Source organism: Eurypyga helias, unplaced genomic scaffold, assembly GCF_000690775.1.
Source record: "Eurypyga helias isolate BGI_N326 unplaced genomic scaffold, ASM69077v1 scaffold11347, whole genome shotgun sequence".
Lineage (NCBI taxonomy): Eukaryota > Metazoa > Chordata > Aves > Eurypygiformes > Eurypygidae > Eurypyga > Eurypyga helias.
The window spans coordinates 91,942-105,760 of NW_010259847.1; the positions used below are offsets into that span (position 1 = coordinate 91,942).

The following is a 13,819-nucleotide window of genomic DNA, read 5'->3' on the forward strand; positions in this document are numbered from 1 at the left end:
GGTTTCAGCTGGGCAGAGTTCAGGGAGCTCCCATACACCTTAGGAGAAACCTCTTATAAATTGACACTTGCTATGTGTTGAGTTCTATTAGTTACATATAGATAATATTAGTTAATATTTATACAAATAAACATTATATAAATAAATAAATAAAGTTAAACAAAGTTCTATATAAATTATATCTATTCTATGGTGTGTATATATATTATATATACATACTATAAACTACATATAAACCAATACAAACCAAAGTGGCTGAGATTGGTGCTGGAGAGGGATCCTACATTCGTACAAAGTGAAAAGAAAAAAAATACCATGAAAGGGAACACGGCACAGCACACATGGAATGAGGATTATTTGCCACAGACCCACATCACACATCTCGTTGTGTATGCCCAGAGTGGAAGTAATATACATACTATAAACTACATATAAACCAATACAAACCAAAGTGGCTGAGATTGGTGCTGGAGAGGGATCCTACATTCGTACAAAGTGAAAAGAAAAAAAATACCATGAAAGGGAACACGGCACAGCACACATGGAATGAGGATTATTTGCCACAGACCCACATCACACATCTCGTTGTGTATGCCCAGAGTGGAAGTACAGGCACCAAGTTCACTTTTCTTTGAATAAATGCTCTCTTGGATCAGCTGCGTGCGGGAAGACTAAAGAAACTGTTAGGGGATCTAGCTGAAACTGTCCTGTAACTCTGGTTTTTGGAAGAAAGCGACAACAACACGCTGAAAGGCAGGAGAGGAAAAGCAGCGAGTTAACGGCATTGGAGATCCCACCTGCCAAACACTGGCAGAGCAGAACTTTTGTCTGTCTGTCTGGCTGGGGAGCCCGAGGATCACATGCATCCCCGTCCTGCCCCCCTCCCTCCACAGCCCTCCGTCCCGCTGCGCGCCTCGCAACTTTGGCTAAACTAGCCCAAAGCGGAGGCTCTTCGCACAGGCAAGCTCCTCTAGCCCTCTGCGTGTCCTGGGGGGCTCGCCGGCTGCCAAGGCGCTCCGTTTTCCCCGTTTCCAAATAAAGTTCTGGGACTTGCAGAGGAGATTTCTGCAAAAGCAGACGATAATGATTGCCCTTGGCAAGAAAGGCTCATGTTCTCAGCTCTGCCTCGCTCTCTGCGCCTTTGGGCTGGCATTGTTGGGGGACGTGTCCCAGGCTGTACCCATGGACGATCAGGATTATTACCTGCAGGAGATTAGCAACAGGGATCATTATTATTCCTTTCCATATCCCGGTGAAGAGTTTTTTCCTTTCACGGAACAACCTGGAGAGGAAGGACCTATCCGTGCTGCAGAGACGGAGGAGCGCCCAGGGTTCAAAACGAGCAGAAAAGAGTTAAAACCGAAGAAAAGCAACAAAAAAGGAAAATCCACTCTTGAAACTCCACCAGGTAACTTTTCACCTCCTCCTCCAGAGCTTGGAGTCTGCTGAAACTCACGCTGACTCTGACTTTTAGCATTAATGAATATGTAGTTAATGGCAGTCTTGGTAAAAATAACAATAAATCTGCTTGTGGTGGTGATGATGACAACACATTAATTTTTAATATCCCACAGAACAGATCTAGAGAACTTTTATAGGCTTTTTAACCCTTTCCTCATCCAGTAAAGAGATTTCAAGGTGGTAATATATTAATTATGCCACTCTCTAGGTAATATATGGATTTTTCCTTAATTACACTTGGCAACCGTCTTGCTCTTAAAGCTGCTGTTCTGTCAGCCAGAGAGACAGATTCCATAGTAAAAGCTGATTGTATATGGTGACACCTTACTTTATCTAATCTAAGAGACATTCCTGACCTGATTTTACTTACAAACCTGAGACTTCGCTTTAAAGCCCTCCAGAGGAAGATATGTAAACAAAGATCTTCCTGTAAAGGGCTAAGCCATCACACGCTAATTTTAATTGTTGACCTGTAAATTAAAGAAATTAAACAACAACAAAAATGTCATATAATAAAAAAGGCCACTCCATTTTCTATTTTCTGCATTTGATTGGCTGAAAATATGCAATTATTAAGATTTGCAGAAACCTGATCAGCTTTTACCATCCAGCTGTTCCCATTAAGAGCTAATTGCACCACCCTGAAAGAAAAGAAAACTCTTTCTGTTTTTCCCAAATATGTGGTAGGCACTTTAGGGGTTTGGGACAATTTGGAGTGAGTTTGGTCCGTGAACATTAGAGATGTAAAATTTGAGGTCAAATCCCACTCCACCACTGCTAAACTCCCCTTTACTTCAGAAGGGGACTTGCAATGTTAACAGCTGGAGCATATGGCACGAAGTTTGCAATTTAGAGCCATCAATACATGTGGTAACAGCAAAACAGAGGATCAAGGGTTGTAGAGTGGCTTTAACTTTTCCCAGTTACATGTAGCAGAAAGTAAACAAATTATTTTCAATTTAACGTTAACACCAACAGAAATTAATTAGCCTTTGATTAGCAAAGATATGATTTTTTATAATAATAAATAGTGATAAGAAAATACCATTTTTGAAATCTGGAAAACCATTTGTGGGACAGACAGTTTGGATTACCCGTGTACCTCGAGGCAGAAGTCAAGGATGACAGCAAATACACCTTCTCCAGGGAAGCAGAGACACGAGACATTTGTGCCTGTGGTTCCCTCAAGGGCCAGCAGCTAGGCAGCAGCTTCCCAAGCAGATGATACTGCCAAGGCTGTCCCGAGGGTGGGATTATTAGGTTTAATGTCTAGCCACGGGCAACCTAATTAGGTACCAGTCGTCTTCTTCACTGTGGTGGAGACAATACAGGTTGCCCAGAGAAGCTGTGGATACCCCATCCTGGAAGTGTCCAAGGCCAGGCTGGACGAGGCTTTGAGCAACCTGGTCTAGTGGAAGGTGTCCCTGCCCATGCCGGGGGGTGGAACTGGATGACTTTTAAGGTTGCTTCCAGCCCAAACCATTCTGTGATTCTATGATTTCCAGCCTGTAGTGGGATGTTCTGCAGTTCAGCTTTGCTTTCACCTTCCTTGTTGGCTTTTTCCCAAGCTCCCCAGCACCATGGCTTCACACATACTCCACCAAACGTGACAGCGATGAGGGTAGCATACAGTCTGCAAGAACAGAGTTCAATTATCTTTACAGACAGGCACCTTCCTTGTTGCTCAGCACTGAGCACCTTACAGGTGCAGAAAAGGCAGCAGCCCTACCAATAACTACCTCCATCACTGTAGAACACTCATCACTTCCAGACCAGGGTTGGTTTATGCTTTGTAGACACAGCAGTACAAAATTCAAACTTTATTACACTGCTGACCTACTAGGGGAGTATACTGAGGTCTTAGAGGTACTCTGAATTTGGTGATTTCCCAAGAATGTTTGATTTTACAAATGGAACCACATTCGTTTTTCTACATAGGAAATTGGAGACTTAGAAAAAGAAATAATAAAAAAAAAAACTTCCTCCAACCTTCCCCAGAAAACACTCCATTGTGTCTCAACCAATTGTCACATGTAGGATTCATCTTCTAATTCACTGCTTTTTTACTTTCCACCCTACCCAAATCTCTGAGTCCAGAGAATAATTTTATTTCTGCATTCAGAACGGTGATGTCTTTCCTTAGCCTCCTTCTTTCTTTGGTATGTCCAAGCACAGGGTGAAGGGGAACATGAGGGAGTGTGGTGACACACCACCAAAAGCAGCTGGAAATAGCTCTGTCCCTTCTTCCACAGCAGGCTTGTGCTCTTGACCCAGCTGAGCTGCAAGCTCCCAGCTTTCACCAGCCATGTGAAATAAGAGGTTTTAAAGCCTGTGAGCTTTTAAAAAAAAAAGTCAGAGGTAGAGTAAACAACCAATCCTTTCCACAAAACTTTTGCTCCTTGCTCCAGCACAGAGGCTTGACAGCAACTCAACAAACTGGCTGTTAGATTTACTTTAATATGGGAAAATGCAGTGTATTTCTTCAGGAGCAGCTGAACTATTTTAACTCAAATAGCCATAATAAGCCTTAAGGCAAACACCCAGTAAAAGGAATGGTTACCATTTGTTAAAGATGTAAGTGAAAACAGGAGGGTTTTAGCAGGAAGTGTCAGGCAGTTTTAACTGCATACAGTGTTAAAAGTTCTGGCTATAATATCTGAAACTTCTCCTTTCTCCTCTTCCAAAGGTAGGCAAGAGCTAGGTCTTGCTGGTTCAGTGACTTCAGTCCTTAGTGCCATGTTACTGTGTCACCAGGGACAGGTTTGAAATTAAGATCTGAAAATCTGGCCTCTCACTGAGGTGCCTAAATAATAATAAATACCTATAATTTCTTATATTTGGCCTGAGAGCTGGAAATAATAATAGTAGTTGCCAAACAGATATCCATGAATAATACCTATAAATCTGACTGCATAAATATATGTGTTTGTGTATATGTGTATACATTTATGTGTTTATACATATATAGGGAACTGGAATTAATTTATTGGACATGCAGTAAATATAAAAATCTGGGGTTTGTGAGGCTCACTGGCAGCTGGGGCATGCGGGATTAATTAGTTGTAACAAACAATAGTCTGGCTGGGAGCTAGGATGAAGAAAGCAGAGGAACAGGAACGTGTGATCTGCCCTTTGGCTGAGCAGCTGGTACTGATCAGCCCTAGCTTTGTATCAAAGTTGAAATCAAACATAGCAGTCTGAAGGAGACAGCACATAACACAAACTCAATTTATTTAAGATAGTTACTAACTGTGGTGGTGAGAATATAGATATTTTCAATATGTGAAATATTAATGTAGATACAAATCCTATTCATGCCAGTGGGGTTGCAATGTTGTTGTTGTTGGGTTTTTTAAAGGTATTATTTGAATCAATCTTTGCAATACTCAAATCAGATAACAGTTAAACGTATCAGCCTGCTTCCCTGCCCTTTAGATGACTCATAAATGAAGTGGTGCTAGGTCATCCTGGAAGGGTAAACAGTTGGATTGATAGGTTTCTATATATACATCCTTCCATTTTCTAATTCCATCCTTGTTTGTTTAGGCCTCTATCCAAATCCCATTCAAATTAGTGGAAAGAGCCTTGTTAACATCAATGTTTTTCTTTTATGAGGCCTTTAATAGTGTTTAATGGATGCTGTCTCAGCTACCATCTGTGGGGCAGACCCCCTGGCAAAAATTCACCAGAGAAGGTTATGGGGCTGGGGTCCCCACAAATACTGCTCAGTGTTACATATTGCTCTGGGTTGCAACTGAAGAGTTCCCACTGTCAATCCTACTGTACCCAAATCTGCCACAATTAAATCTGTAATGATATACTTTGGTATACTTTTCTCACTTTTTTTTTTAATAGCTGTCAAATAAATTTAGACTAAAGTCAATGCTGAAGACACTCTACCTCTCCTTTCATGCCTAATATGTTACCATTCTTTCCAAAATACCATCTACACAGCTTGCTTTAATCCAAGACTATCTGTCAGCCTCGTGGAGAATGGAGGAAGCTGGGACCTACCAAACCTTAGTAAATTTTTTTCTTAGGATATAGATTTGATTTACAAAACTTATAATAGTTCTTGTTCTGGCCATACCTTAATTCTGTCTGCCTCGAGCAAAAAAAGCGAGCCTTGTTTATTTATATGGCAGTGTTCAGAATGGGTTTTATTTCACAGGTCCCCCAGTGTATGATCTCTGCATGGTCCAATGTATGTGTCATGATTTCCTTTGTCGTGTGTTTCCTTTTCTTTTGCTTTCTCCGGGCTTGATGACACTCTACATGTGTCCCTGTTTACTTGCTCCATATTTGTTTATTTTTTATGTAATGACGCCACGTGTTCAACAATGTAATTCTTAAGGTTTTTGGTTTGGTTGGTTTTTTAATTTATGTACTGCAGAGGGATTTCTTGGATGTGTCAGGATCTCACCAGACCGTGTGTCTGAGGAGGAGTCAGTAAGGGAAGGCTAAAAGGTGCAATGGCCAGTGCAAGCCACCATGAAAATTATCTTACAGAAAGATTTTGAATGTATAAAAATAGACTGATAACACATTGATTGAGGCGTTTATCAAGGTATGAGACCATGAAGGCTTGAGGAGAGATCAGTGAGTGAATGAGAAGGAAAAAATGAATCATAGAGATGTTACTCAGGAAAAACTGAAGAAATGTTGTTGCAAAATGGTGATGAAGCCCTGAGGAGGGTGTGAAGTTAAAAACATGACAAGTTTGTGGTGTTACTGGCATTTGAATGGTGAATGTGTTCACTAGGAAGAAGATATGAGAGTGATATATAAGGCATTGAACTGATAGCTGAAAGCACTTAAGAGGAGGTCACCAAGATATATCAGGCTTTCAGTGAGAACAGAAGGAAACATGGGAGGAAAAGGTAGCCTGCGATTCAGCATGGATTGACAAAATTGTGGGTTTGGATAGGAGTAGCAGAAAAAATTTGGGAAGGTGGGAATCTGAAAACAGACAGCCAGGCTGAAGGCTTATCTAGACAGTTAGGAGGAAGTCCAGGAGCAATGGGAGTCATCAGAGTCAAAGTTTTCCAGACATTCGAAGTCCAGCAAATTGAACTGGTCCGTTGAAGACCGGGTAATGCCTCAGAGCTCTGGCTAGGAAGAAGTTGCTAGCAACACTGGCAAGGTGCCTTTGAGTTGAACGCAAGGGCCAAAAGCCAGACGGGGAGGGCGGCTGGCGTGGGTCTGGCAGAGAGCAGAGCCAGCAGTGGCTTTCGGCAGCGTGTCAGGGAGCTTAGAGGGAAGGTGTGAAGGGAAATGGGGCAAGAGCTGGGAATGCAAAAGAGATTCAGGGGGAACAGGAAACAGGCTGTTGGGTTACGGAGCTGAATCAGAGGGTAAAAGGAGGTTAGGGGGTGGCTGTGTGCATAGGGTTGTATTTAAGTGAAGGCTATTGAGTGATAAATGACTCACATAGGAACTGAGAAGAAAGAAACACAGAATTACCCATATGGTGGGTAATTGCCAGCACTGCTATTTTCTAGCATGTTGATGCTCTCTCTCTTAAACCTTGTAGCTGGCTTCCATTCCTGAGAAGCCCAGAGAAAGTGGAGCACTCCTGTGACCTAGAATGTACATTGGCACTTTAAAGCTTCTGCTTAAACTTCTTATACTAACAACTTTCAAGAACGAACTCGTTGGCCCTAGGTGCATATCCCATGAATTTTAATATGACCTGTATCACATCCTAATTGCCAGATGCGACAAGCAAAGATGAAAACATGTGGCATTTAATGAGATTTCTTTCATCTACCAGCTTCTATTTTCTCCTTAGCACTTCTACAAATATGTAGAATAATGAAATGTAACATAGCCATTCCATTTAAGAGCCCATCCTTTAAAGAATGTAACAACAAAAAGGGACAAAGGATGACTAAGAATGAATAATGAGCAATGCCCTCAAAATTGACCAAACCTTTTTGATTAGCATCTTTTCTTACCCGTGGCTTTGATGAATAATGTAACGAGGGAAAAAAAAAGTCAGAATAAACACATTTGATTATGCTAGAGAAAACCCTTTTCCACAATAATTCTCCTAGCAGTCTTCTCTGAATTTAAACTAATTTTTATGGTGAGAAAAAGACCTCGTGAATAAAAGGATGGTTTCACTGAATAGATTTTAATAGTATGAGCCTGAGTCTAGCCTTCTTCCTGAAATGCCAGCGTATTACAAGTCACTCACTATTTGAATTCATTCTTGGTTTTTAATGTTGTTCTCTATTCAGTGAGCTGGCTAGACAGGTTAACCTGGTGGTTCACAATTTTACTTATTTCTTTTGGTTTTGGAATGAAGACTTCTGTCAGCTCTGTGAACTCAAAATCTATCAAAAAGATGAGGCAGTGGAAAGTATGGTGCAGAATAAGCAATTTCTTGAGTTTGCAACTTTTGAGCCTTTTCTTCCTGGAATTTTTAAGCTTTGCCCAATCCACTATCTATATAAAAAGCAGATTACCAAAAGATTTGTTGTCTGGCTTCATAGTTGAGATCTGATTGTCATATTCACACATAGTGGTTGCTTGTGCTTATATTATTATTATGCAAAGGGTGCATCATATCTGGTCTTCTTGTCAGGCCTCTGGTGAGGTTATGTCTGTGGTACTGCTTGTTTTATAAAGCAAGGTTTTTGAAACAAATATATAAATATGTGCCCGTAGCTGAAATTATTTGCCTTTTAAAATCTAGTTATTACAGATGCAAAACACTCCATAGCCTTTAGTGAGCTCAAACAAACATTCACCTAGAGAAAACAGAGGTGATGATAGGAGTAATCACTTATGTTAGACACAGACAATCACCTTTAATCTTTCTGTCCCTGGGAGCTACCTTAGCAGACATTTTAGTCCTTTTTAATTCAATAGGGCATGAATCAAAGACAGCATTCGAGTTTCCTTCATTTTTCCATGGGATTTTATTCTGGGATGGACATGGCCATCATATCTGTGCAGATACATCTCCAGCCTAGAAGTTACTTCCCAGTAACCTTCCCGAACACACTCTCCAAGTGTCTTCAGGGCAAGAATAAAGCCAATGGACAGTGGAATAAAGGTATTTGGAGGACACAGTGGTCAGCTGCAAGGCAGGTATCTAACACTGCTGCTGGCTGATTATTTTCCTGATGAGGAATTCTTTTTCTGAGCCACAGATGATGCTACTCACTGAGTACCACAGTTACCTCTTTCAGGGGTTTCCCTAGCTGCTCTGGAAGCCTTTCTCTTCATTTCAAAAGTTGTTTGATGAGGTTTTTACATATCTGACCAAGGAAGGAAAACCATCTACCTTAAACCATTATTAAAATACACTGCACTGTTAGCTCATCACTTCTGATGTAAACACATTTTCAATCTCCTTATAGGACAGCAAAAGGAACATTTATGATCTCACCTCTCTGGTTTTATCATCCCAGTGTGGGGAAGAACAGGTTTCTCTGGTGTCTCGTGTTCTGGAAGGGATGGAGAAGCATAGGAGAGGAGCAAGGCGTTTTATTCTTTGTTCAGTCACGAGGCAGCGCTAAATCAACTTGACAGGTGTAAAAGGAAAACTGTTTCTCTTCTCCCCATAGCTAAAAATGGCAACAAAAAAAGGTGAGAAAAACGAGAGGGAGAATGAAGAGATACCAGATGGTGACTCAGAGTGCCTATGAATGCATCAGAGGAAGTGTGTGAGGATCATTTAAAGCATCTTTGGAGTGCTTGGGTTTAGCTGTTAATCTCTCCAGCCCTGTTTGGATTAAATTACAAAGGATATTCTGGACAATCTGCTGATAGATATCTAAGTCCTCTTTTGGATGTAAAATTACCCTTCTGGTGCGTAACATGTTGGCATTGGCACACAAGGATTTCTTCCATGTTACTGGGAGTGGGACTTGATGATCCTTATGGGTCCCTTCCAACTCGAGATATTCTATGATTATAGGTTACATGGAGGTAAAGAAAAATAAAGGTTTCATTCCTTATTTCCACAGTGATCTACATCATGTTTCTAAATAGCAAGAGGCTTTAAAGTGACTTTCTGTTTCTGGAAGTGGGGTTTAAAGGAGCTGTCTTATAAATGGGAACCAGGCCCAATACACTGTGAAGTGTGTTTTACAAGAATGTCTTCTAAAAAATTATGTGAGATGCTACTACTAAGTCAGAGATGGAGAAACACATTTTACTCTTAGATTAGGCAGAGTGAATGATTTCCTATTCTGACATGACTGAGCCCCAAACCTGCAACACATTTGGTGTGGGGCTGAGCCACAGTGTGTCCAGTGGCATTTGATATTGCAGAAACCGGCACAAAAACTGGCTAGCTTCCACTAATGGTGGTGGCTTCCAGTAACTATTCCTCATGGGTGAGGTTGAGCATCTGATTTAGTAGTGAAAGCACACGGATAGATACAGTATTAATCTTCTGTTTAGTTGTGGTTATTCACTGAATGGGAATCCTGTAAATATACAGGTCTGTAAATAATAATAAATAATATAGTTCTACTCCTGCTTTCACACAAGCACTAGCAGGATGCTGTATTTGCAATTTTGCTGCTGCATCCAACAGTCCAAACAAGGAATGTAATATAAGTTGTTATATACATAAACATAGTTCATGTACTGGCAGCTTAAATTTCTTTTCTTTCTGCTACACAGTGTACCTACTCTGTAGTTTCCAGCTACTGACCTAGAAAACATTTCTTTCAAAGTGAATAGTGTACCTGATTAGTTTGGCTCTCTTTTTGTTTGCTAATCTCTTAAAGTTCTATTTGAAGTTTATATTATTATTTTTTTTCATTAGAATCTGTTGTCTGACAGAATTGTTGTGTGACTTTAGGTCAGCCTTGCACTGCTTGTGAATTATGCTAAATAACTGACACTAGTCTTGTTCTGCTATAAGCAGCATAATTCCCAAGGACCAAGTTCAACGAACAAGATAACAAGTCTTTATGAAGTCATTATTAAAGGGTTATGTGCATTTTTATATTTATGAACTTCTAAAAATGTGGGAGTTTTGAGAGATGTGTGTGTGGTCTTGTGCTCAAGACAACAGATTAAAATCTGAGAGAAGCGCCTGTCCTTAGAAATCTGGCCACAGGTAGTGGTTGTTTTGGTAGTGGTGGTTAAAACTGCAGTTGATATTTCTCTATTTCATCCATTGGGAATTAATACAAATATCAAAATAATCATCAGGGCAATATTTCTCATCCCCTAGCCCTTAGGTTGGAGAATCACGCTCACCTTAGTTCTCCAGCTCCCATTCAGCTCCCTTTGAGCTTTGTGAAAAGGTTTGCCTTTTACCTCTTTCCTCATATGAACTTTAGAAAGTAAAACAGTTTCCCATTTCAAGGGGAGTTATGTCTGACAAAAGAGTAGAGTGAGGCCAAGTATCTTCTTCCTCCAACATATCCAAGACTTACTGTAAACTGCCTAAGTGCATTAATCATCTCAGTGTGCTGGGAGACGGTGTTGTTTGCGATGGGAGCAACTGAAAACCCTCTTTCTCATTCTTTCCCAGAAATTGAAGTATTTTTATGTCTTCCTCTTCAGAGATACAGTGTTTTATGGTGACAGGTTTATGGCTTCTTTCTGCTGTCAGGGTCCTCCTAAAACATCTCTCAAATGAAGGGAAAAGTTCAAAGTATCTTAGAAGAGTTGATCTCACATCTGGATATAAGCACTCCCTACCACCATTATGACCACCCTTATGCCAGATTTGGCTTTAACAAACTCTTTTTTTCCCCAAGATAATTTTCTATAGTGTAATGAGTTTGCCCCAACACATGACAGAGGATGTCTGAACACAGAACCAGATTTGTCATTGGCTTAGAGCAGAAATTTCAGTTTCAGCCAAACAGCTTTGCATATGTGATTGCCTAAAAGTAGAACTTAAAACATCAGCCATTGATAACATGAGTTTTCTATGTTTTCCCTTAATTGATGATGTGCTGAGAAATTAGAGAAAACATTTCAGGAAGAGTTAGAATGATATTTGCCATCACAAGCTGGATGACAAGTACCCTACCCCAAAGGATACACCCAGTTTTATCCCACAAAGTATTTGAACTGGACTTTCTTCATGCACTTTTAATTCCAAGCAAAAATTCCATCGAGAACTCTGCCAGAAGTATGTCTGGGTTATATATGGCTTATATACATGGCTGGAATTTCCCATAGTAAATCTAGACTTGGATCTGCTCCAGGATGCAGGTGACCCAACAGCATGGGGACATGCCCCAGTCTTCAGTGCATGTCTCTGGAGCGGGAGGCTTCCCCTAAGGTGAGGCAACAGTTCTTACACTGTTGGTGGATAGAGGGCTGAGGGAGAGGAGAGAAGGAGGAGGAGAGAGGAGAAGGAGAAGGAGAAGAAGGAGAAGCCAGGTCCAGACATATCCAGGGTCCAGCATATACCCAGCTAAAAGAGGAAAATATCTTACAGCTCTTTTGGCAGATATTCTTTTTCCTCAGCCTTCTCTGGATGCTTTCAGATCCCAGTAGAGGACTACAGTCTAAAACTCTTGCAGGCTCCTCAGATGAGTGTCTTACATCTGGTCCAGTTCTTTTGCATCAGATATTTCATTAGATACTTATAAGTGACAGAAAGGGCCCCCAAAAAATCTTGTTTCCATCTTGTAATGGAACAGATGATTGGAGGATCATATATAGAGGCAGAAAGTGATGGGTCTTCTTCCAAGGACCTTTGAAAATGCTGTCAAAATGAGTCCAGGTACTGCAGAGACCCAGAGGTAGGTGGGATGCAAGAGTCTCAGAGAAGAAAATGGATAAATTCTTCAGTTGCCAAACTTGCAGTCCAGGAGGAATGAGTGTTGCGGTATCTGGTCATTGAAATCACAAGGTATAGCATCTGTTCTCTGTCTGTCTGTCTGAATTCTTTATTTAAAAGGAAAAGAAAATGTAGGGGGTAATATACTCTTGACCCAATTTTTCTGTGAAACTACTGCTTGTTTTTAGGATTTGAAAACACTTCTAAAAAAAAAAGGGTGATGTTTTTCTGCAAGCAATAGTTCAAGTCCACAAGGAACAAAGAGCAAAGTTCTCAATCAGTAGGTAAAGGAATTCGGTGTTATTTTAAACTATTCAATGAAAAGGAGGTAAAGAAGCCTTGTAGGCCTACTTTCTAAATAACCCAAATCATGATGAAAGCTAGTAGCATGTGGAATACAAAATATTGCAGACACATCTGAATTGTTAGATAATGCTAATACACAAACAGCAAATATGTAGTTGAGGTTTTTTGATGCTTGAATGCTAGTCACCTGACAGTCATACTGACTGATTGAGCCAGAGCCCCTGCACTCTTACCAGAGGAACAAAATGGGAAACTCAAAAATTATTAAAAAATGCTACTATGAAGTTATGCAGCTGAAATTCCACAGACAACTTTGAAAAATTGGAAAGAAAATAGCAGAGAACTATTCCTCTGCAAAACCATTCCATAAGTCTGTTCATTAATCTCGAATCAAATTTTTTTTCCTTCCAATTAGGAAGTTGAAAAAAGTTGTGTGGGGTTTTTTCGTGGGTTTTTTTTTTTTTTTTAATGCTTGGGGAAGCTTGCCTCAAAGCTTTCTCTTTATTCTACTTTTTTTTTCAAGTGCAGAATACCTACGCCTACTAAATATTAGCAGCTCCTGTGGGTGGGAAGGAGGATGGGCTCTCTAAGGCAGCAGCTGGGTTAATGCTAAGTCCCAAATCATAGCTGGCACTTTCCACACTGGCACCTTCATGTTTTAGAGTGGAGGCAAAGGCTCTGTTGATGCCAACATGGGCTATGGCTAGCACGACACTGTTCTCCATAGAAAGGACATCAATCGTCTCTGGGCAAGTGGTATTAATTGGGGTTTAGTTGAATATTTTCCTGAGCAGTCCTTAGGAAAGTCTTCCAGGCTGGTAAGTCCCTTGCATTGTTTGGATCTTTGGGCTTTCAGACTTGTGCAAGCAGAGCATTCATGCATTTTTAAACTCACTAATAACTCACATTTCATATCATTTGAAGCTTCTGACACACTTAGCTTTTAATCAGTGAAACAACAATCAGAAAAAAATCTGCTAAAAGTTTAGCCTGTGATTATGAGCCTTTGCTGGACCAGGGCTGAATTGTTAAACAAAGCAGAAAAGATGTTTAGACAGAATGAATGTTGGGAATCTTTTGTGGGCTGCATAAAGCGGCATGATCGTAGGAAGCTGGAATAAGGAGGAAGGACCTCTGCACACTCAGTCATTTGAGTTGGAGAGGTGCCCACCCTTTGAGATATTTGTCTGAACCTTCCTTGAATTGTTTCAGCTCCTTCACTCCGTGATGTGGAGCTGGAGCTTCATAAAATCTTCCCTGCTAGACCTCCAGTTCTTCTCT

At 40.6% G+C, this 13,819-nt stretch overlaps 1 protein-coding gene across 1 annotated transcript in view; it reads left to right on the top strand.

Moving 5' to 3' along the window:
• The first annotated feature begins 1,083 nt into the window (after positions 1-1,083).
• CPXM2 (carboxypeptidase X (M14 family), member 2) overlaps positions 1,084-13,819 on the top strand; it is a 74,634-nt gene continuing 61,898 nt past the window's right edge. The window contains exon 1 of the mRNA XM_010154792.1: positions 1,084-1,408. Within this exon, the coding sequence (XP_010153094.1) occupies positions 1,084-1,408 (325 nt within the window). The remainder of the gene's footprint in view (positions 1,409-13,819) is intronic.